The 24,600-nt window shown below is 38.9% G+C and overlaps 1 protein-coding gene and 4 gene segments (V, D, J or C); 4 read left to right on the forward strand and 1 right to left on the reverse strand.

The window, feature by feature from the left end:
* Positions 1–640: 640 nt before the first annotated feature.
* Positions 641–1,828, forward strand: LOC142899240 (Ig kappa-b4 chain C region-like; the record flags this gene model as incomplete). The annotated part of the segment is given in 2 exon segments: positions 641–719; positions 1,353–1,828. Coding segments are annotated over 2 exon segments (411 nt in total), but the record flags the coding sequence as incomplete, so codon positions are not given.
* Positions 1,829–4,493: 2,665 nt separating this feature from the next.
* Positions 4,494–5,790, forward strand: LOC142899132 (Ig kappa-b4 chain C region-like). The segment is given in 3 exon segments: positions 4,494–4,497; positions 4,604–4,681; positions 5,315–5,790. Coding segments are annotated over 3 exon segments (414 nt in total).
* Positions 5,791–7,437: 1,647 nt separating this feature from the next.
* Positions 7,438–10,107, forward strand: LOC142899133 (Ig kappa-b4 chain C region-like). The segment is given in 3 exon segments: positions 7,438–7,501; positions 8,048–8,125; positions 9,202–10,107. Coding segments are annotated over 3 exon segments (474 nt in total).
* Positions 10,108–10,166: 59 nt separating this feature from the next.
* On the reverse strand, positions 10,167–10,989 carry LOC142899219 (Ig kappa chain V region 2717-like). The segment is given in 2 exon segments: positions 10,167–10,781; positions 10,897–10,989. Coding segments are annotated over 2 exon segments (378 nt in total).
* Positions 10,990–17,924: 6,935 nt separating this feature from the next.
* cfdp1 (craniofacial development protein 1) lies at positions 17,925–23,447 on the forward strand. Its single transcript, XM_076042711.1, has 7 exons — positions 17,925–18,242; positions 19,039–19,150; positions 19,678–19,891; positions 20,470–20,576; positions 21,434–21,562; positions 22,108–22,266; positions 22,964–23,447. Exons 1-7 carry the CDS (start codon positions 18,173–18,175, stop codon positions 23,052–23,054), a joined length of 882 nt encoding a protein of 293 aa, XP_075898826.1. The 5' UTR covers positions 17,925–18,172; the 3' UTR covers positions 23,055–23,447.
* The last annotated feature ends 1,153 nt before the right edge of the window (positions 23,448–24,600 follow it).

The raw sequence follows: 24,600 nt of genomic DNA on the forward strand, positions 1-24,600 counted from the left end.
TACTTTTCCCAAGGGGGAAAAATTCTTATTTTTTTAATCTATTTGTTTATTTTTACAAATTCTAGATATTAAAAGATATTGCAATAGAAAATTAAAGGATTTTGGAATTTGGACAGAAAATAAATCAATTTATTCAGGCAGAAAGCATTGAGAAAATAATTATGTTAGTCCTTAAGTTGCATGATTAAAAAAAAATGTGTGTTTAGCTGAATTTGTCAAAGTCAGAGAGCCGTGTCTCTCTACACTGAGGGGTTTTTGTACAGCGCCTCAGTGACGTTGTATCACTGTGGTTGCCTTTTGGTGGAGGAACCAGATTGGCTGTTGGACGTAAGTAAACTTTTGAAATGTAATCATTATTGAACAGAAACGGTTTCATTTATTTTGTTTTGTCTTTTAAAATCCTCAATTGTCGAGAAATAATCACGAATTTTAAACAAGCAACTTGTCTTCAGAAGACAAACTATAAGTTTCGAGGCAAAAAATTAATTTAAAGGAAAGTTTACACAGAAATTAATCACTTCATTGAGTAAGATGTGTAAAATTCATAATTTTAATGAAGTGACCTCAATTGTTGAATTAGAAGGAATTTTGGGTTCAGTTGACTTTGTCAAAGTCAGAGAGCCGTGTCTCTCTACACTGAGGGGTTTTTGTACGGCGCCTCAATGACTTTGTATCACTGTGGTGGACTTTTGGTGGAGGAACCAGACTGGCTGTTGGACGTAAGTTTCCTCATAAAGTTTAAATCTACCACTTTCAAAATTTAAATACAGTTTGTTGGTATTATAAATGATAAATATATTTTTTGATTTTAACACAGATTGTGTCCATGTTACTTTTTAATACTGAGCTGTTTCACTGAACTTTCTTTACATGTTCGGAAATACTAGAATTTTGAGCACTTGACTTTGTTGAGATGGTAAAAACTTGAAAACTGTGTTAAAATCTTGTGAAATGTGAAAACCTGTTGGTGAGGTTTATTTAATCAGTTTAAAAAAAGGATACGGAATCGAAGAATTGGAAAAATCTCACTTTTGAATTGCACACAAGAGATATTTAGTTGTTTTAACTTTGATTCATTTGTGTGTGCAACATGTGTGGTTCATCTTTTGATGGATTTACTGAAGATATTTTCATTTAAGTGTATTTCTTCCCATTTCTGACTGTTGATTGTCTGAGTGCTGATGTGTGTGAGGAGCTCGTTGAGAGGAAGTGAAACATTGTGTGAGTCAGTGACTGGTGGAGCAGAAAAGGCAGCTGACACAAACTCCTCTGAGGACCAGATGAACTCTCACAGTGTGAAGGTGTCCAGGTGTCTCCTGCTTGACTGAGTGACTGATTGCTGTCTCCTATAGGTGATGTCCCTCCCACCCTGACGGTTCTGCCCCCCTCCACTGAGCAACTGGAGCAGGGAAAGGCCACAGTCTTGTGTGTGGCCAGCAAGGGCTTCCCCTCAGACTGGAGTCTGTCCTGGAAGCTGCTCAGCAGCGGCAGCAGCAGCAGCAGCTGGGAGGACAGCAGGAGCCCTGCGGTGCTGGAGAAGGACGGCCTCTACAGTTGGAGCAGCACCCTGAGCCTCACTGCACAGCAGTGGGGGGAAATGGCCACTGTCACCTGCCAGGCCAGCCAGGGCTCCCAGGCTACACTGTCAGAGACACTGAGGAGAGACCAGTGTTCCCAGTCCTGACCTGACTCACTGGGACTCTGCTACTGCTTTGACTCTCAGTCTGCTCTCTGTCTCCGCTTCTCTCTGTCTGTCCACACAGCAGCATTTCCTGCTTTGTCTTCATGATCTTGGAACAATAAAACATGTCTCATTTGTATCAGTAAAGTCTCTTCTGCTCATTTCATTCATGGGAGTCACTTTATTAATATGTTGTGTGAAAACAATCATTTCACTTCCCAAAGCTTCTGGGTAAAACAACCATTTTCAAATAAAAATTCTATCATGTGGTTTTGGAGAAGATCACAGTGTCCTTACAATATCTGAGTCTCACTGAAATTATTCTTTATAACCAAGATAATCTTCAAAGGACTTAAAATTGGCTTCAATAAAATGTAAGTTATCATCTGCGTAGTGAGAAATCCACTTTGAGTCTCACACCTCAAATCTAACATCTCCAGCTTTATGTTCTGAAGGGAATCTGGAAATTTGTCAATGTGAAGATTTTATTTTCGAACATCAACCTTCCTTCATGTAATTGTAATGCAATGGCCAGAATTATTAAACTATTTCTGTTGTTTACTCCATATGTCACAACGAGGGAACCACATTTAATGACTTACTTTTCTGAATATCTGATAGTTCAGAAAAAAGTTGGGGATGATCTCAAAGTTGGTTCATGATTGGAGTTTTAGAGTGAGTGTCTTAAAGATGTTTAATAATGGCTCTAGGTTTGCAATAGTCATAATTGTTTTAATTATTCGTTTTGAAAAGACTTGATTACAACATATGAAAAATGTAAATAATATATTTACTCAAAATTAAGTTATAGCTTTGAATGTATCTATTCTCAGTGAAGTGTGTCAGTCTCTGCAGTAGCTTCCAGCTGCAGCAGTCACTGTGGTTCCTCTTCACTCTGACTCAGGGAGGTTTTTGTACGACTGTTTTTCACTGTGTAAACACCCACTGACTGTTGATGCTATGAAGACTCTGACAGTAGTAAACTGCTGCATCTTCAGTCTGGACTCCACTGATGGTCAGAGTGAAGTCACTGTTTGATCCACTGCCTGTAAAACGACCTGGAGTCCCTGATTGTCGAGTGCTAGTTGTATAAATGAGCAGTTTAGGAGTTTCTCCATCTCTCTGCTGGTACCAAGCCAAGTAGTTCCCATTATAAACACTCTGACTGATGTGACATGGGATGGTGACGGTGCCTCCAGGAGCAGAGCTCACTGCTCCAGGCTGAGTCACTGTGACCTGGCCTCTGGACTCTGAGGACACACACACACAAAAAAAAAACATCAAGCAGCTTCATGCTTCTGTGGCTTCATTTCACAGGGACTGATGTTCATAGAGGAGAGGAGTTGGATTCTCTGCACTTTACCTGTCAAGCAGCAGCAGCAGAGGACAGTCCAGATGAGGACGGAGACCAAAGTCATGGTTTGGATGAGGACGACGTCTGTGGCTTGTGCTGAAATCAGAGACAGCTGTCAATCATCCAGCCATCATGTCTCAGGACTATAAAGTCTCCCAGAGCACTGGAGCATGATGCTGCTCATGCAAAGTGGCTCTATGGAAATCATCTGACTGACCCCTGCAGAAAACTGGACCGCTCCCTTCTGGAATCTTCCGCTGTGCATTTTATTATGCTTATTTATGTTTAAAAGGAAATACAACTACCTTTTATATATGTATATATACATATACATATATATATATATATATATATATATATATATATATATATATATATATATATATATATATGTATATATACATATATATATATGTATATATATATACATATATATACATCACAGTGTTTATTGTATTTGCACACCTATTTCCTTTTCAGTGATCAATTTGAAAAACCTTACCTAATAGAAACAGGAATTTTGATCGACTCTGGTACTTTTATACTAATGTTGAATTACACTTCATGTCCAAGGTTGAAGTAAAAACGTAGGGGAAATGTGAATAGTAATATTTGATTCGTTCAAAATAAATTCACGTCATGACCAAGTTTTCACAAACTTAATGGTGTGTGCAGTTTTTATCTATCTACAAAGAATGATTCATTTCAGAGTGAGTTGCTTGATTGTGTGTCAGAGTCAGGGAGTCATGTCCCTCATCCACTAAAAGGTTTTTGGACAGCGTCTGAATGACTTTGTTTCACTGCAGTTGCCTTTCAGTGGAGGAACCACACTGGATGGAGACATAAGTAGTAGTTTGTAAAAAAAAAATCAAAACTATTGAAAAGAAATTGTTATCTCTTTTCCGTTTTGTATTTTTCTAAAATATTTACTTTTCCCAAGGGGGAAAAATTCTTATTTTTTTAATCTATTTGTTTATTTTTACAAATTCTAGATATTAAAAGATATTGCAATAGAAAATTAAAGGATTTTGGAATTTGGACAGAAAATAAATCAATTTATTCAGGCAGAAAGCATTGAGAAAATAATTATGTTAGTCCTTAAGTTGCATGATTAAAAAAAAATGTGTGTTTAGCTGAATTTGTCAAAGTCAGAGAGCCGTGTCTCTCTACACTGAGGGGTTTTTGTACAGCGCCTCAGTGACGTTGTATCACTGTGGTTGCCTTTTGGTGGAGGAACCAGATTGGCTGTTGGACGTAAGTAAACTTTTGAAATGTAATCATTATTGAACAGAAACGGTTTCATTTATTTTGTTTTGTCTTTTAAAATCCTAAATTGTCGAGAAATAATCATGATTTTTAAACAAGCAACTTGTCTTCAGAAGACAAACTATAAGTTTCAAGGCAAAAAATTAATTTAAAGGAAAGTTTACACAGAAATTAATCACTTCATTGAGTAAGATGTGTAAAATTCATAATTTTAATGAAGTGACCTCAATTGTTGAATTAGAAGGAATTTTGGGTTCAGTTGACTTTGTCAAAGTCAGAGAGCCGTGTCTCTCTACACTGAGGGGTTTTTGTACGGCGCCTCAATGACTTTGTATCACTGTGGTGGACTTTTGGTGGAGGAACCAGACTGGATCTTGGACGTAAGTTTCCTCATAAAGTTTAAATCTACCACTTTCAAAATTTAAATACAGTTTGTTGGTATTATAAATGATAAATATATTTTTTGATTTTAACACAGATTGTGTCCATGTTACTTTTTAATACTGAGCTGTTTCACTGAACTTTCTTTACATGTTCGGAAATACTAGAATTTTGAGCACTTGACTTTGTTGAGATGGTAAAAACTTGAAAACTGTGTTAAAATCTTGTGAAATGTGAAAACCTGTTGGTGAGGTTTATTTAATCAGTTTAAAAAAAGGATACGGAATCGAAGAATTGGAAAAATCTCACTTTTGAATTGCACACTAGAGATATTTAGTTGTTTTAACTTTGATTCATTTGTGTGTGCAACATGTGTGGTTCATCTTTTGATGGATTTACTGAAGATATTTTCATTTAAGTGTATTTCTTCCCATTTCTGACTGTTGATTGTCTGAGTGCTGATGTGCGTGAGGAGCTTGTTGAGAGGAAGTGAAACAATGTGTGAGTCAGTGACTGGTGGAGCAGAAAAGGCAGCTGACACAAACTCCTCTGAGGACCAGATGAACTCTCACAGTGTGAAGGTGTCCAGGTGTCTCCTGCTTGACTGAGTGACTGATTGCTGTCTCCTATAGGTGATGTCCCTCCCACCCTGACGGTTCTGCCCCCCTCCACTGAGCAACTGGATCAGGGAAAGGCCACAGTCTTGTGTGTGGCCAGCAAGGGCTTCCCCTCAGACTGGAGTCTGTCCTGGAAGCTGCTCAGCAGCAGCGGCAGCAGCAGCAGTTTGGATGAGAGCAGGAGCCCTGCGGTGCTGGAGAAGGACGGCCTCTACAGTTGGAGCAGCACCCTGAGCCTCACTGCACAGCAGTGGGGGGAAATGGCCACTGTCACCTGCCAGGCCAGCCAGGGCTCCCAGGCTACACTGTCAGAGACACTGAGGAGAGACCAGTGTTCCCAGTCCTGACCTGACTCACTGGGACTCTGCTACTGCTTTGACTCTCAGTCTGCTCTCTGTCTCCGCTTCTCTCTGTCTGTCCACACAGCAGCATTTCCTGCTTTGTCTTCATGATCTTGGAACAATAAAACATGTCTCATTTGTATCAGTAAAGTCTCTTCTGCTCATTTCATTCATGGGAGTCACTTTATTAATATGTTGGGTTGAAACAACATTTTTAAATCAATATTTTCTTTCATATGGCTTTAGAGAAGATGACAAGGTTCTTACAATGTTGGTGTTTTCATCAAAACTATCCTTTATTGCCAAGATAATCTTGAAAGGACTTAATATTGTTTTCAATGTAATGTAAGTTATCATCTGCATAGTGAGAAATCCACTTTGAGACTCACTACTCAAATCGTGTCTTTCGAAGGGGGTCTGGACACTTGTCAATGTGAAGATTTTATTTTCTCAAACATCAACCATCCTTCTTGAAGTTGTCATGCAATGGCCAGAATTATTAAACTTTTTCTATTGGTTGTTCCATTTGTCACAACAAGGGAACCACATTTATTCAATTACTTTTCTAAATATCAGATAGTTAAGACAAAAGTTGGTGATGAGCTCAAAGTTGGTTCATGATTAGAGTTTCAGAGGTCTTAAAAATGTTTATCATGACTCTAGTTTTGCAATGATAATAATAGTTTTAATTATTCATTTAAAAAAGACTTGATTGCAACATTTTAAAAATGTAAATAATATATTTACTCAAAATTAAGTTATAGCCTTGAATGTGTCTATTCTCAGTGAAGTGTATCAGTCTCTGCAGTAGCTTCCAGCTGCAGCAGTCACTGTGGTTCCTCTTCACTCTGACTCAGGGAGGTTTTTGTACGACTGTTTTTCGCTGTGTGAACACATCCTTACTATTGATGTAATGATAACTCTGACAGTAGTAAACTGCTGCATCTTCAGTCTGGACTCCACTGATGGTCAGAGTGAAGTCAGTGTTTGATCCACTGCCTGTAAAACGATCTGGAGTCCCTGATTCTCGAGTGCTAGTTGTATAAATGAGCAGTTTAGGAGTTTCTCCATCTCTCTGCTGGTACCAGTGCAGGTAGTTCCCACTATAAACACTCTGACTGGTCCGACATGGGATGGAGACAGTGCCTCCAGGAGCAGAGCTCACTGCTCCAGGCTGAGTCAGTGTGACCTGGCCTCTGGACTCTGAGGACACACACACACACACAAAAACATCAAGCAGCTTCATGCTTCTGTGGCTTCATTTCACAGGGACTGATGTTCATAGAGGAGAGGAGTTGGATTCTCTGCACTTTACCTGTCAAGCAGCAGCAGCAGAGGACAGTCCAGATGAGGACGGAGACCAAAGTCATGGTTTGGATGAGGACGACGTCTGTGGCTTGTGCTGAAATCAGAGACAGCTGTCAATCATCCAGCCATCATGTCTCAGGACTATAAAGTCTCCCAGAGCACTGGAGCATGATGCTGCTCATGCAAAGTGGCTCTATGGAAATCATCTGACTGACCCCTGCAGAAAAATGGATAATTCTATTTAAAAAGATTGTTTGGTGTTGCTCTCAAGTCTTTCAGTTTTGAGTTACAAGGGGGCTGATTTATTGATTACCCCTCCAACCACCTTCTATAAAAACGAGTCAGCGATGAAACTGTTTCATGAGTGACATGAAAGGGTTTTTTTGTCAGTCATTCTTTTACCCCATTAGGTTCTTCTTCTAGGGTGAGGAGCTCGGTCACCCAGGAGGGGTTTGGAGGATCTGTTTCAGAAGCCTCTTGGACGCCTCCATGGGGACGAGTTCCAGGCATGCCCCACCTGAAGGAGGCCCAGAGGGAAACCCAGGACATTATGGTGGGACTACATCTCTCTTCTGGCCTGGGAACGTCTTGGAGTCACACTGGATGGGCTGGAGGAAGAGACTCTGCTGAGTCTCTGCTGAGATTGTTGTCCTCGCGACCCGACTCCAGATAAGTGGCGCAAGATGGATGGATGGTTCTTCTTCCTCAGTATTGGTTCTTCACAACTGATCCAGATCTCAAAGTGGAAGCAGGTTTTATGAGAAACTCTGGGAAATTCAAGGTTTCATTTAAGAACATTATAGATAACTGCACGACATAAAAATGACCCAGACCTTATACATATTATATCTTATGTATGATGTGTCAAAATCAGAGTCCTATCTCTTAAACACTGAAGGCACTGGAGGCGTTCAAAGACAAACATTTTTGTTTCCGGTGGCAAAGTCAATGGACACTCAAGACCACCAAGAAAATGAATCAAGCCATTAAATCAAAAATACTTTAAATACATTTATATTAAGTATTAAATGGCATGGTGACAATTTTATGGTTCAGTTGACTTTGTCAAAGTCAGAGAGCCGTGTCTTTCTACACTGAGGGGTTTTTGTACGGCACCTCAATGACTTTGTATCACTGTGGGACACTTTTGGTGGAGGAACCAGACTGGCTGTTGGACGTAAGTAAACTTTTGAAATGTAAATATTATTCAGCAGAAACTTTTTCTGGTTTTTCTTGTCCTCTAAAATCTCTATTTATCCGAAATCTGGATTTTTCAGCAGATATCACATATTTAGGAACACATTTCAAGATTGCATTCCAAATTTTGTTTTCACTGACTTTGATCAGAAAAATAATATTTCACTTACCGAGACAAAGTGTCAGATTTTCTTTATTTTTCATTAAGTTTCATTAATGATACCTTGAGAGGAATTTTGGGTTCAGTTGACTTTGTCAAAGTCAGAGAGCCGTGTCTCTCTACACTGAGAGGTTTTTGTATGGCGTCTCAATGACTTTGTATCACTGTGGTGGACTTTTGGTGGAGGAACCAGACTGGCTGTTGGACGTAAGTTTCCTCATAAAGTTTAAATCTTCCACTTTCAAAATTGAAATTCAGTTTTCGGGTACTGCTATTGATAAAGATGTGTGGGTTTTTTTCTTTGTTTTTTGTTTTTTTTATTTTTATTTTAACACTGATTGTGTGCATGTGACTTTATAAATACAGAGCTGTTTCACTAAACCTTCGATGCATGTTCTGAAAAACAGAACTTTGAGTCTTTCACTGGGTTGAGATGGTAAAAACTTGAAAACTGTGTTAAAATGTTGTGAAATGTGAAAACCTGTTGGTGAGGTTTAATTAATCAGTTTTTCAAGATGATTCCTGAATCCAAAGAAAAAAATATTATTTTTTGAAAACTTGAAAAAACTCAGTTTTGAGATGTGCACAAGAGATATTTAGTGGTTTTAACTTTGATTTATTTGTGTGTGGTATATGTGTGTCTCAGTTTATGATGGATTTGCTGTAGATATTTTCATTTAAATGTATTTCTTCCCATTTCTGACTGTTGATTGTCTGAGTGCTGATGTGCGGGGATTAGTTTGTTGAGAGGAAGTGAAACAATGTGTGAGTCAGTGACTGGTGGAGCAGAAAAGGCAGCTGACACAAACTCCTCTGAGGACCAGATGAACTCTCACAGTGTGAAGGTGTCCAGGTGTCTCCTGCTTGACTGAGTGACTGATTGCTGTCTCCTATAGGTGATGTCCCTCCCACCCTGACGGTTCTGCCCCCCTCCGCTGAGCAACTGCAGCAGGGAAAGGCCACAGTCTTGTGTGTGGCCAGCAAGGGCTTCCCCTCAGACTGGAGTCTGTCCTGGAAGCTGCTCAGCAGCGGCGGCAGCAGCAGCAGTTTGGATGAGAGCAGGAGCCCTGCGGTGCTGGAGAAGGACGGCCTCTACAGTTGGAGCAGCACCCTGAGCCTCACTGCACAGCAGTGGGGGGAAATGGCCACTGTCACCTGCCAGGCCAGCCAGGGCTCCCAGGCTACACTGTCAGAGACACTGAGGAGAGACCAGTGTTCCCAGTCCTGACCTGACTCACTGGGACTCTGCTACTGCTTTGACTCTCAGTCTGCTCTCTGTCTCCGCTTCTCTCTGTCTGTCCACACAGCAGCATTTCCTGCTCTGTCTTCATGATCTTGGAACAATAAAACATGTCTCATTTGTATCAGTAAAGTCTCTTCTGCTCATTTCATTCATGGGAGTCACTTTATTAATATGTTGGGTGAAAACAATCATTTCACTTCCCAAAGCTTCTGGGTAAAACAACCATTTTCAAATAAAAATCTATCATGTGGTTTTGGAGAAGATCACAGTGTCCTTACAATATCTGAGTCTCACTGAAATTATTCTTTATAACCAAGATAATCTTGAAAGGAATTCAAAGTGGCTTCAATAAAATGTAAGTTATCATCTGCGTAGTGAGAAATCCACTTTGAGTCTCACTACTCAAATCTAACATCTCCAGCTTTATGTTCTGAAGAGAATCTGGAAATTTGTCAATGTGAAGATTTTATTTTCTCGAACATCAACCTTCCTTCATGTAATTGTAATGCAATGGCCAGAATTATTCAACTGTTTCTGTTGTTTACTCCATTTATCACAACGAGGGAACCAAATTTAATGACTTACTTTTCTGAATATCTGATAGTTCAGAAAAAAGTTGGGGATGAGCTCAAAGTTGGTTCATGATTGGAGTTTTAGAGTGAGTGTCTTAAAGATGTTTAACAATGGCTCTAGGTTTGCAATAGTAATAATAGTTTTAATTATTAGTATTGAAAAGACTTGATTGCAACATTTTAAAAATGTAAATGATAAATGTACTCAAATTCTCATTGTAGCTTTGAATGTGTCTGTTCTCAGTGAAGTGTGTCAGTCTCTGCAGTAGCTTCCAGCTGCAGCAGTCACTGTGGTTCCTCTTCACTCTGACTCAGGGAGGTTTTTGTACGACTCTTTTTCACTGTGTGAACACCCACTGACTGTTGATGTTAAATTCACCCTGGCAGTAGTAAACTGCTGCATCTTCAGTCTGGACTCCACTGATGGTCAGAGTGAAGTCACTGTTTGATCCACTGCCTGTAAAACGATCTGGAGTCCCTGATTGTCGAGTGCTAGCATGATAAATGAGCAGTTTAGGAGTTTCTCCATTTCTCTGCTGGTACCAAGCCAAGAGGTTTCCATTATAAACACTCTGACTGGTCCGACATGGGATGGAGACGGTGCCTCCAGGAGCAGAGCTCACTGCTCCAGGCTGAGTCACTGTGACCTGGCCTCTGGACTCTGAGGACACACACACACACAAAAAAAAAACATCAAGCAGCTTCATGCTTCTGTGGCTTCATTTCACAGGGACTGATGTTCATAGAGGAGAGGAGTTGGATTCTCTGCACTTTACCTGTCAAGCAGCAGCAGCAGAGGACAGTCCAGATGAGGACGGAGACCAAAGTCATGGTTTGGATGAGGACGACGTCTGTGGCTTGTGCTGAAATCAGAGACAGCTGTCAATCATCCAGCCATCATGTCTCAGGACTATAAAGTCTCCCAGAGCACTGGAGCATGATGCTGCTCATGCAAAGTGGCTCTATGGAAATCATCTGACTGACCCCTGCAGAAAACTGAATAGCTCCCTTTAAAAAAAAAAAAAAAAGATGAATATATATTCTGTTGTCCAGTGATACAAAGTGTCTTAGAAATGTGTAAATAAAAAAGAAAAAAAGAAAAAAACCTCACAGGTTAAACTGTATCTTGACTGACATGCCACTTTTTGAACCAAAGTTGGCTCTTGTACTAACAATAAGTAATATTTTCAAAATTTGTGAATATAATAAGATTTTTTGAAGAGAGATTGTTTTCTATTTTTTACATTTTTATTCCTGTGAAATGCAATTTTTTTCAAGAACAAAATAAAATGTATTTTTAGGATAAATTACAGTTACTAAAATGAAAACTTGTCCTCCTACATAGAAGCTAATTAACTCCCAGAAAACCCATACATTTATTTACACAGAATACGTTTTTAAAACTTTCATTTGGTTGCATTATCAAAGTTTGGCGTGTGATTGCCTGTGTTGGAGTCAGAGAGGGGCGACGCGGTGGCGCAGTGGTTAGCGCTGCCACTTCACAGCAAGAAGATCGTGGATTCGATTCCGGGCCTGGGACCTTTCTGTGTGGAGTTTGCATGTTCTCCCTGTGTCTGTGTGGGTTCCTTCTGGGTTCTCCGGCTTCCTCCCACAATCCAAAAACAGGCATGTGAGGTCAATTGAACACTCTAAATTGTCTGTAGGTGTGCATGTGAGTGTGAATGGTTGTTTGTTTCTATGTGGCACTGCGATGAACTGGCGACTTGTCCAGGGTGTCACCCTGCCTTCACCCTATGACAGCTGGGAGAGGCTCCAGCAGACCCCCGTGACCCTGAGCTCGGGAATAAGTGGGTATGGAAGATGAATGAATTAGTGAAGTCAGAGAGACGTGTCATCATGATTTTGGAACTATTTAAAATGTCTCATGCATGCAACATAAAAGTCTCTCCTGCTCATTTGATTCATGGAAATCTCATCATTGATATGTTGGAGTGAAAATTTCATTTAACTCCCTTCATTTTGGGTAAAAGAAACATTTTCAAATATATATTTCTGTCACATTCTTGGAGAAGGTTGTAATGTTCTTACAATTTTTATGTTTCATTGAAATTATTCTTTAGAATCAAGACAATCTTGAGCAGACTTCAGTGTGTTTTCAATATAATTTGCATTATCATCTGCATAATAAAAAATCCACTTGGAGTCTCTCTACTCACATCATTGTTTACTTGTTTACCCTTACTTTTTACTTATTCTGTAGATTATTTTTGATTTTTTGCTTTTGATTTTTTAACCTAAGTAGTAGAATAGAGAATAAACCGGAGTCAAATTCCTTGTTTGGCATGTACAAACCTGATCAATTTTTTTCAATATCTTGAAGTTGAAACAAATGTTGGTAATGGGCCTGTAGTTGATTCATCTCTTATTGCCTAAAATGAAGGTTTTACAGGAGAACTTTCCAAGTGTGAGGGATGATTCCTGATTAGACATTAGATTCAGATTCATGGTCTTAAAAATGTTCAGCAATTTGGAACAACAATGTGTTATGTTTTAATTTTTAAAAAGAGTTTACTGCAATGCTTTTTGTAATGTAAACCCCAAATTACTTAATTGTAATTTTAGCTTTGAATGTATCTATTCTCAGTGAAGTGTGTCAGTCTCTGCAGTAGCTTCCAGCTGCAGCAGTCACTGTGGTTCCTCTTCACTCTGACTCAGGGAGGTTTTTGTACGACTGTTTTTCACTGTGTGAACAGCCACTGACTGTTGATGTTAAATTCACCCTGGCAGTAGTAAACTGCTGCATCTTCAGTCTGGACTCCACTGATGGTCAGAGTGAAGTCAGTGTTTGATCCACTGCCTGTAAAACGATCTGGAGTCCCTGATTCTCGAGTGCTAGCATAATAAATGAGCAGTTTAGGAGTTTCTCCATCTCTCTGCTGGTACCAAGCCAAGCGGTTTCCATTATAAACACTCTGACTGGTCCGACATGGGATGGAGACGGTGCCTCCAGGAGCAGAGCTCACTGCTCCAGGCTGAGTCACTGTGACCTGGCCTCTGGACTCTGAGGACACACACACACACACAAAAAAACCCATCAAGCAGCTTCATGCTTCTGTGGCTTCATTTCACAGGGACTGATGTTCATAGAGGAGAGGAGTTGGATTCTCTGCACTTTACCTGTCAAGCAGCAGCAGCAGAGGACAGTCCAGATGAGGACGGAGACCAAAGTCATGGTTTGGATGAGGACGACGTCTGTGGCTTGTGCTGAAATCAGAGACAGCTGTCAATCATCCAGCCATCATGTCTCAGGACTATAAAGTCTCCCAGAGCACTGGAGCATGATGCTGCTCATGCAAAGTGGTTCTATGGAAATCATCTGACTGACCCCTGCAGAAAACTGAATAGCTCCCTTAAAAAAATAAAAATAAATAAATAAAAGATGAATATATTTTTTCAGTTGTCTAGTGTTACATAGTGTTTAAAAATGTGTAAATTTAAAATTTAAAATTAAAAAAATAAATAAATAAATACCTCAGAGGTGACACTGTATCTTGACTGGCATGCCACTTTTTGAACCACAGTTGGCCCTTTTACCAACAATAACTAATATTTTTGAAATTTGTGAAAATTATAACATTTTTTGAAGAGAGATTGATTTATTTTTTACCTTTTTATTTCTGTGAAATGCCTTTTTTTTTTCAAAAACAAAATTAAATTTATTTTTAGCACAAATTACACTTACTAAAATGAAAACTTTTCCTTCTACATCTAGAAGCTAATTAACTCCCAGAAAACTCATACATTTATACACTCAGAAAACATTTTTAAAACTTTTGTTTGGTTGCATTATCAAAATTTGGCATTCGATTGACAGTGTTGAAGTCAGAGAGCCGTGCCGTCATGATTTTTGAACAATTTAAAATGTCTCATGTGTACATCATGAAAGTCTCTCCTGCTCATTTGATTTATGAAAGTCTCGTCATTGATATGTTGGAGTGAAATTTTCATTTAACTGATTTAATTTTGGGTAAAACAAACATTTTTAAATTGGAAAAGATTTTAATGTACTTAAAATGTTTATGTATAATTGAAATTATTCTTTATAATCAAGACAATCTTGAGGAGACTTCATTGTGTTGTCAATGAAATTAAGTTTATCATCTGCATAATAAGAAATCCACTTGGAGTCTCTCTATTCACATCTGGCCTCAGCTGGACATTTATGATTGTGAAGGGAATCTTCTGATTTGTAAACATGAAGAGGATTTCTTTTTTTTTTCTGATATACAAACCTTCGATCAACTGATTGTGATGTAATGGCCTGGAAGCTCAAGCTGTTTTCACAGGTGAATGACAACATCAGTTAAAGGGTAACTAGGCTTTTTGATGTTTTCATTCATCTAAAGAAGTGAATCACTTTAAATGAACAACTCTTTTAAATATCTGTTAACAAAAACAAATGTTCGTGATGGGCCTTTGATTAGTTAATGTCTGAATTCTGATTAGAGATTAGTGTTTCAGAATAATGGTCTTAAAGTTTTCAATGGCTCTAGATGTTCAATAATAACATGTTTACTTTTGTTGGTTTTTTTTGTAATATATCCAGAATGTACCTAATTCCAAATTTTAAATTTGTCTGTGTCTACTCTCAGTGAAGTGTGTCAGTCTCTGCAGTAGCTTCCAGCTGCAGCAGTCACTGTGGTTCCTCTTCAGTCTGACTCAGGGAGGTTTTTGTACAACTGTTTTTCACTGTGTGAACGACCACTGACTGTTGATCTCATGATAACTCTGGCAGTAGTAAATTGCTGCATCTTCAGTCTGGACTCCACTGATGGTCAGAGTGAAGTCACTGTTTGATCCACTGCCTGTAAAACGATCTGGAGTCCCTGAGTGTCGATTGTTAGTTGCATAAATGAGCAGTTTAGGAGTTTCTCCATCTCTCTGCTGGTACCAGTACAGGTAGTTCCCATTATAAACACTCTGACTGATCCGACATGGGATGGAGACGGTGCCTCCAGGAGCAGAGCTCACTGCTCCAGGCTGAGTCACTGTGACCTGGCCTCTGGACTCTGAGGACACACACGCACACTCTCGTTTCTTGGTTGTCTGACTTCCATGTCTTTAGACTGTGGATGGAAGCTAGAGAACCTGGAGAGAACCCACACAGACACCAGGAGAACATGAGAACTCCACACAGAGAAGCCCAAGGCCTGGGGATCAAACCCTTGAAGTGATCATTCAAACCACAGCACCACCATGTGGCACAGGGGTGACATGAAATAGTTGGAAATATTTGATTCCCTCGTGTCTTGAAACCTGAGTGTTGCCACAGTTCAGCAGTGATGGCTTTCTGTTGCCAGGAAGACTGCGTTCTGAAAGTGAAGAGACCGTTTTTCACTTCCATTTCATCTGGGACACAGGCAAGACAGCATGAAGGGATTCTGTCCCACTGCCTTAATGTTGGGGATTCTGACCAGTGAGGAAGCTCAAGTCATTTCCAAAATGATGATATTGCCAAAAAATCAAAAGTTTTGACATTTCCAGGCACAGCTTCATCTGGCAGAGGAGCTATGTCCATGAGTAGAAGCTTTTGGGAGAATCATTTCCTGTTAATATTTATTATTGCATTTATTTGTGTCGGTTTTATTTTTGCACTCAGTGTGTTTGTGTGTGTGGCCAGTGAAGTGTGTCAGTCTCTGCAGTAGCTTCCAGCTGCAGCAGTCACTGTGGTTCCTCTTCACTCTGACTCAGGGAGGTTTTTGTACGACTCTTTTTCACTGTGTGAACACATACTGACTGTTGATGTAATGATAACTCTGACAGTAGTAAACTGCTGCATCTTCAGTCTGGACTCCACTGATGGTCAGAGTGAAGTCACTGTTTGATCCACTGCCTGTAAAACGATCTGGAGTTCCTGAGTATCGAGTGCTAGTTGTATAAATGAGCAGTTTAGGAGCTTCTCCATCTCTCTGCTGGTACCAAGCCAAGCGGTTTCCATTATAAACACTCTGACTGATGTGACATGGGATGGAGACAGTGCCTCCAGGAGCAGAGCTCACTGCTCCAGGCTGAGTCACTGTGACCTGGCCTCTGGACTCTGAGGACACACACACACACACAAAAACATCAAGCAGCTTCATGCTTCTGTGGCTTCATTTCACAGGGACTGATGTTCATAGAGGAGAGGAGTTGGATTCTCTGCACTTTACCTGTCAAGCAGCAGCAGCAGAGGACAGTCCAGATGAGGACGGAGACCAAAGTCATGGTTTGGATGAGGACGACGTCTGTGGCTTGTGCTGAAATCAGAGACAGCTGTCAATCATCCAGCCATCATGTCTCAGGACTATAAAGTCTCCCAGAGCACTGGAGCATGATGCTGCTCATGCAAAGTGGCTCTATGGAAATTATTTCAGTGACTTAGCACACTGTTCATCAGGAACATTTCAGTTAGTCAAATTCTTTATGGTTTTCATGTATTATCAAGCAAGCAGATGCTGACACAGCGAAACATTTGCAATTTCTCTGTTTGGACTAGTTCTTGTCAACCCACGGAGTAAGGTGGTTTTTATGACCTATGTGTGTGTGTGTGTGTGTGTATACATATATATGTATATGTACATATATATATATATACATATATATATATATATATATATATATATATATATATATATACATATATATATATATATATATATATATATATATATATATATATATACATACATATATATACATATATATATATATATATGTGTGTATATGTGTATGTATGTGTATATATATATATACATACATATATATACATATATATATATATATGTGTATATGTGTATGTATGTGTATATATATATATATATATATATATATGTATATGTGTATGTATGTGTATATATATATATATATATATATATATATACATATATATATATATACATATATATATATATACATATATATATATATATATATATATATATATGTACATATATATATATATATATATATATATATATATATATATATATATATATATATATATATATATATATATATATATACATAGCACATTAAATTGTATGCCATCGTTTGACTCGATTTACTGGAGTAGTTGCCAACGTTAGTAAAGCAAAGGCAAGCGGTCCCATCTAGCGTTAAATTTCAGAATTGCAAGAGATCCTCGTGTGTGTGTGTGTGTGTGTGTGTGTGTGTGTGTGTGTGTGTGTGTGTGTGTGTGTGTGTGTGTGTCTGTGTCTGTGTCTCGTTGGACCAAAGAAGTCCCGTTTCCATTTTATTGCCAAATTGGTCGATTAAATTCAGTTGCAAAAATTAGATTATTAGAATTATATAATTTACAGTTTCCCATATATTATATATAAAGTACACATACCATATAAATACAAATACACATCAAAGAGTCACATGATATTTCATGATTTATTTATTTATTTATTTATTTATTTATTTATTTTTATTGAATAAGGATAAATGAAAGCACGTAAACCAACAACTCCTCTCAAAGCAGAAGTCACAGTGACTCCATAAGAACGTGACTCTCATGACGCATCAGCCAATCAGAACGAGCAGGGACACAGCACGTACGACGCCGTGACGTCACGGTGGGAATAAACTATTTTTCTGGCCTTTAGTTAATTTCTTTCAAGTTTAAAATACAATGACTTAAAAAAAAATCTTCAATATACAGATTTATTATGAACCGCGTTGTTGGTCGCAGTCGTTCTGTCAGCTGTTTTACATGCGTTTCTTTTTGAATTGCGGTCTATCGGCAAAATGCTTTTTGGGCTGAATGGGGTTTTGACTGCAGTACCTCGAGTGGCCGCTGGAAACGAATCACCACGCCGCCATATTACCAGTCCGGTATCCAGTTCTTAATAATACATCCGTGATCCGATGTTGATTTGTTTTGCTCATCGAAGCATTTAGACAAAACTATTTATTTTATAAATTCAGGATATCCGCAAAACCAAGCTTCTCACTGGTGTGACAGCAGTAACTGTATTAATAAGTAAACGTATTGGTATCGTGCATCGTAGCTTTGTTACTCGATTACGGTACTTCTGGTCTTTAAAGATGATGAACTATTCGGACTTTGACTCGGATGACTATTCTTCAAACGAAGATGAAGACTACGTCCCCTCAGGTAAGCGGTTACCAAGTACATTGAGAACTTCATTTTTTATATATGTATAGTTTGTATGAACGTTAGCTTACCCCCAAATGGTTGCGTCACACATTTGGCACGTAAAGCAAGCGTTGGTCATTAAAACACTACTGCAGTCTAAGCGGTCATTTGGTGTCGTTGTGTGAGACTTAAGTTATATCCAGTCATGTCCGAAGACCTATAAGAGCCTTATAATTAAATTATTCTGTTAGATTTACGCCTTTGCAACGCGGTACAGTGAGCTCGTTGCGCGAATATTAGTGCAAGATCGGTAGTGTTGGAGGTTGAGCGGTTTCAAGGACTCGAAAGGAACATATCTTTGTTTTGCTCCCAGTTGCCCTCCTTTGTAGTCATTTCTAAGCATTTCGCTTTTTCTTAAATTTGTAAATGTGGGATTACATTGAACCCAAACTAGTCTATAACAAGTCTTGAATCGAAATCATCCTACTGTGCATATTTGTGTGGAAAAAGCTTGCTTTGTGTGAAGTCTGTTGTTCGTTTGAATTGTTTTGTTATCATCAAATGTCCAAAGACAGAGCCCCTCCACCCCGGGGCTCAACAGCGCCAATCGGTCATAAGATTTTGAAAATGTAAACAATATCCTTATCCAACAGTTTTTGCCACAAAATTCCATATGTATTCCTTTACAGTTTTGATTAAGCTTAATGATAAATATAAGGGGGCGGGGGGGACTGGATAAGAAGGTGCACCCAAATGTACTGTAATTTAATTTATACCCATACTTTTGACTGTCGGATCTGCGTTTTCATCTCAGATGACAACCTCAGCGAAGATGACATGAAGGAGTGCGAGAAGGAGGACGCCCTGCAAGAGGATGAAGATGTGCCACATCCTGAACAATTCAACAAGAAAAAGAAGAAGCTCAGGTAGTTAAGGTTTTGAGGTTTGTAAAGGTGCATCCTGTCTTTTTTTTATACAACTTTCTTAAGTAGTTGTTGCTTTTGATAATTGGTACACATTGGTATCAATTAATGCATTTCTCACAGAAGTTACAAATCCCCCCCCAACCCGTCCGGGTGACATCCCCTATTGCATACATTTTCAACCACTCAACTAGAAATTTGTGTTGCAGCATATCAAATTTTGGCCTTGATATCGAGCAGATTTGTGTATTTTTTAATAGACCAACATTTTTCTCGTCTTGATCTGTGTGCAACATTTGATACGTTTTGGGGCATGTCCAGGGGTTCGAAATTTTCATTCTTAAATAAACTGGATTTGATGCATTTAGAATTTGAATCCATTTTGGACGAAGGCCAAGAACCTGTTCTGTGCAGGCAGCCTGCACTTGAATTTTCTTTTTTTTTTCTTCTTCTTCTTTTTTTTTTAAAATCAAAGTAACAAAATGAACAAAATCTAACATTTATTGACAGATTTTTGAATATGCCCACAGAAAGAAGACAAAAGGAGTGCTCAACGTGAATGAACAAGAGAAGGATGGAGATGGACAAACAAAAGCAGAGCCAGGGGGTAAAACCTCTGAGGGTAATGCTGATGATCCACTCCAGACGGAAAAGTCAGATAAACTCTGGGCGAGTTTTCTGTCTGATGTTGGATCAAGACCCAAAGACGGCACACCTTCCGCACAGTCACAGACGGCACCAACGGTAACAGCATTAATGTTGAAGATTGTAATATCCCTGATTGAAGATACAGATATTTTGACTTATTCTGCTTGTCCGCACAGACATTGCTTGGATTGACACGTCCCTTGTACAACAAACTAAACTAAAAAATAAAAAATACATAGCTGGACAAACCTTCACTTCATGAAGGATATGTTATATACAGCTCTGGAAAAAGTGAACGGCAAAATTCTCTGATAATACTATTCATAGTTGCAACGTGTGGAAAATGTATGTTTTGTTGTAGTTCTCTCAAGTTCTTTGGTTTTGGTTAAAGTACGATAAGTTACTTTATAATCGGACATATTTCCTCTCTGCAAGGAAATGGCAGTAAATGCATTGACATCCTTCAAATGGAAGGTTTGCCATTAGGTTTGACATATTATGTTGCAGTTAAATTCGAAGCTTCTTTCAAGCAACAATTAAAAGTATGTCGAATTTTCATTTATTTACAGTGCACTATTTCAGAAAGAATTCTAATTAGATATCCTGGCAATTTGACTTGCAGGAAAATTGCATGCATGTAATATAATTTGTCTTTGTGCTGTTCTTCTCCTCAGGAAGATAGACTGACGCCCCTCCCTCTAAGTAGACACACAGACAAAAAACCAAAACTTGCCAGTGTCACCATCACGAAAGTCTTTGACTTTGCTGGAGAAGAAGTTCGGTATGCTTCTGGACACACCTGCTACTGCACTGCTACTTACACAAAGCAGTTTCCGAATCCATTTTGCCTCTGTTGATTTTGATCTTTAAACATTTTCTTGCATGCAGACAAGTAAAGCGTATTGATTTGCTGCCTTATATGTCTTGTATTGACATGTTTCAACGATCATTCTGCAGTCCTCCTCAGAAGAGCTCTTTGTTGGTGCAGTGGCAACTTTTCAGCAGTTTTGTTCAACTGCCTCTTTGCATTCTGTCAATAAACTAAATAGGCCATAAAGAGTAAAGCAAGAAGTACACAAAAGAAGAAGCAGCCAGTGGGAGGGGGGGAAAGAAAAAAACGTGGGGGGGGGGGGGGGGGAGAAACATGGGCATTACAGAATGCATATGAAGAGCAATAAAAACTCTACATACAACATTGTCTACCAAAGAAACCGCCTGTGCAATAAAAAACAGAGCCAAGAAGCCCAATCATACAAACATCTGCAGGAATGTGGGAAAAAAATGAAAAAAGAAGAAACAAGGAAGAAAAAAAAAACGCCAACACAGAGCTTTTCTGAAGAAGACTGCTGGATGGCAGCAGTGAAATCATGTCAAGAAATCTCAGGTAAAAGTCAGCGCTCTCTATGATTTGTCTGCATATATAAAACTTTCAAAGATGATGTAAATCTTTGCATCTTCATTTTATGAGTATAGATGTTTCAAACAAATATTCAGAATAGTCCGTTTATAATATTTCTGTGCTACAGCGTGCTGTGTGTATTTATTTGCCCAGTATGCATCAACTTATCCATCTACTTTGATGCGTTCTGAATTGAGATTAGCTTGCAAGTGTGCTGAACATGTGCTGTGGTTTGTCAGGGTCAGCAAACAGGTGTCAGCAGACTCCAAAGAAGCCAAGAGTTACCTGAAGAGCCAGAGCACCAAAACAAAGGACCTGGATGACAAAGTGGAGGACGTTCCAGGCCAACCAATGCTGCCTGGTCCCAGGTACTCGCTCACTCACTGGCTTTTCACTTCTCTCAAAGCAGATATGAATCCCACCCTTTTTGCTGTTGCCACAACTGTCATCCATTGTTCCTTCAGTTTCTGTTTCATTGTTTTTATTCATATCAGTACAAATATTTAATTTGTATTACTTGCATTTAAACAGTTGTTTGAATAATAAAGTAGAGGTTAAACTATCAATGTTAGTACTGTTGCATTTACATCTATGCAGCAGTCAATAAAGAACTTGTATTTTTCTTTTCCGTCCCTCGCACATTTTTTAAAGCACAGCAAGCAGCCAGATCTGGAACATCCTTTTCTCCACTTTTCATAAGTAGTTATTAAAATATTTTTTAAGTGGCTTTACTACTTTGTTGATTTTTTTTTTTGTATAACCTTAAAGATGTTAGTGAAATACTGGAAAGCTATTTGTATTATGCCCTTTGAAATCATCTCTGTTTTGCTCTTGAAAAGTTAGCATGTTGTGAAACTATCAAGATTATTGTATTTGCTTTGCAAATGACCATGTGCCCTAACTCCTTTGGTAGCTCCAAGCGGCCTGCTGGGATTGGGAACATTCTCGGTAATATTGGAGGAAAGAAAGCCAAAATGAGCACACTGGAGAAGTCCAAGATGGACTGGGATGCTTTCAAATCGGAAGAAGGAATCACAGAGGAGCTCGCCATCCACAACAGAGGCAGAGAGGGGTAAGACGCTGTCAAATCCGTGTGTGTGTGTGTGTGTGTGTGTGTGTGTGTGTGTGTGTGTGTGTGTGTGTGTGTGTGTGTGTGTGTGTGTGTGTGTGTGTGTGTGTGTGTGTGTGTGCACGCGCCATTATTTGTCTTTTTAGCAACTGTTTTTGGCAGTTAAACAATAGAATGCAGATTTTGGGCACTTCCTGTCACGTTGACCTCCTTTTTGAAACTGGAAGCTACATAAAGTATTATGTAGAGTCAGTGATGTTCATATTGACGTCTATATTTAAAATCCTCCTTGGTGGTGTACAGAACCAAAGTGCTCAAAATTGTGTCTGTGTCCAAATATTTGTATACCTCACTGCTTGTTACCAGAAAGACAATCTTAAACTCTAAAGCCCCAACAAGCAAATTCCAGTTGGATTGATTTTTGTGGCTTTCTGGAGAAAAGTGGTTGCGTCTATTGTCATAAAATTGCTGGGACTCCTACCGCTGTCCCTTTCCAAACCCAGCTGATCTTCAGGCTACGACTACGACAAAAGAAAAAAACAGAAATATAATGTAATTTCAGCCTAAGAGTCACATTCATAAATGCCAAGCCAATTTTATTCATTCAAATAGATTAAATGTATTTTCCCTTCTTCTTTCTTCATCCACTCTCCTCTCTCTTTCGCTCCCTCTCTCTCTTCACCACTGTGAATGTGTTTAGGTATGTGGAGCGGACAAAGTTTCTGGAGCGAGTAGACCACCGTCAGTTTGAATTAGAAAAAGCAGTACGAATAACCAACATGAAGCAATGACTTTACAACTATCACAAACTTGAGAGTTTGTTTTTTTGTTTTGTTTTGTTTTGTTTTTCCAGTTTTTGTATCTGGCTGTTTCTGTATGTTTCTGTAAAATCTATTCATCCTCATTAAAGTTACAGTCATTGAAATTATCTTTGTTTAATTGACCTAATGTTTAGATCACGTTTTATTGTATGTTTTCTCTGGCTCAGAGTTCCATTGCAAGTATGGAAGGTAGTAGAAAGCATGAAAAACTGTGGATTTTGAGTTTTATATATTTTCAGGTCTGGAAAAGTATGAAAACTTGAAATGGTTTATGTTGAAAAGATATTTATGTTTTCCAGATTATTATCACAAGTCTGTTTTTCAAAAAAAAAAATTTAAATAAAAGAAAGAATTAAAAAAAAAAAATGAAAGTGTTTCATCAACTTGTTAATGCTCCGGATGCAGCCTGTTGATTTGGTGGCTGACTTCATGCCTGGCAACCAATCACGGCCAAGCAAAAAAGATTTGGATCCTCCTCCAGCCCAGGTGTCCAGGTGTCAACATGCTTTGCTGATACTTAAAACTGTCAAAAAAATCTGATATTGACCAGTCTAGCTGATATTAACACATGTATAACACATATTAACACAGTCCCTCTTCCTTTTTTTTCAGACATTGAGTTAATTCAACATTATTTGTCACAATGATGTCTCTGACTATTTATAGCTGTTACAGCCGGTGGGCCTAGTGTGTTTTTCTGTCTGTCAGTCTCTCTCTCTCTCTGAAAAGAATCACAGATAACTTTAGCCTAGCATGTCTGACAATGGCGCAAAAGAAGTGCTTGCAGTGCAGACGGCTGGACAAAGACATTTTCCTTGTCTTTGCACATGCGCTAAACTTTGTTGTTAGGGGCAGTATTCGGGCCATCCCAGATCTGGTCGAGGAGCTGGGAAATGCAGTGCCCTTGTCACCTTTTTTCCACTACAGCACAAAGGTCACAGAAAACTGTAGGCAGTTCAAAAGCAGCTGAAGGCAGTGGGAGACAAGCTGATTCAGTCAGTCAGTCTGTCTTCTATGGCAGAAATGTCCAACCCGTCCTTCAAGTTCAGCTGCAACAAAAAAGAGTACTCTGGAAAGATTTTGACATTTAGGCTAAGATCACTGGTCTGCAGGTACTTATGTATTCATCAAAGTGTGCCGTTAGCCAGACCTAAGCAGGCTTGCAATTAAATGCTTGGGAATTGTTACATCTTCCAATCCTGCAGAAAGATTTTTTTTTCAAAGGCAGGAGAGCTTGTGAGCAGAAAATCATTCATGCGTTTTTCGTATTCCGATCGGCAAAAAACGCATGAAATGACCAAGTGCAAACAGGGCCAATGAAACGGACTAAAGGGAAAACATGTAAACGTGATGTGATTGTTCCTCAGCATAAAACTGTGGGGAGACATTTGTGAGTTCCATACCGATATTTTAGCTGTTTTGTTCCTGGGAGGAAGCCTGATTGCCTTTTTATTTTTCATTCCACTGTTTAGTTTACTTGGGCTGGGTTTTTTTTGTTTTGTTTTTTACATATTTA

This window comes from Nelusetta ayraudi, unplaced genomic scaffold (assembly GCF_046127955.1).
Source record: "Nelusetta ayraudi isolate G7.1 ecotype Tasmania unplaced genomic scaffold, CSIRO-AGI_Nayr_v1 ptg000071l, whole genome shotgun sequence".
Classification (NCBI taxonomy): domain Eukaryota; kingdom Metazoa; phylum Chordata; class Actinopteri; order Tetraodontiformes; family Monacanthidae; genus Nelusetta; species Nelusetta ayraudi.

Coding starts and splice junctions, on each gene's coding strand:
- cfdp1 (XM_076042711.1), top strand. CDS start 18,173: ATGATGAACTATTCGGACTTTGACTCGGATGACTATTCTTCAAACGAA. Junction 20,577..21,433: donor TTTGCTGGAGAAGAAGTTCG/GTATGCTTCTGG, acceptor GTGGTTTGTCAG/GGTCAGCAAACAGGTGTCAG. Junction 21,563..22,107: donor CCAATGCTGCCTGGTCCCAG/GTACTCGCTCAC, acceptor CTCCTTTGGTAG/CTCCAAGCGGCCTGCTGGGA.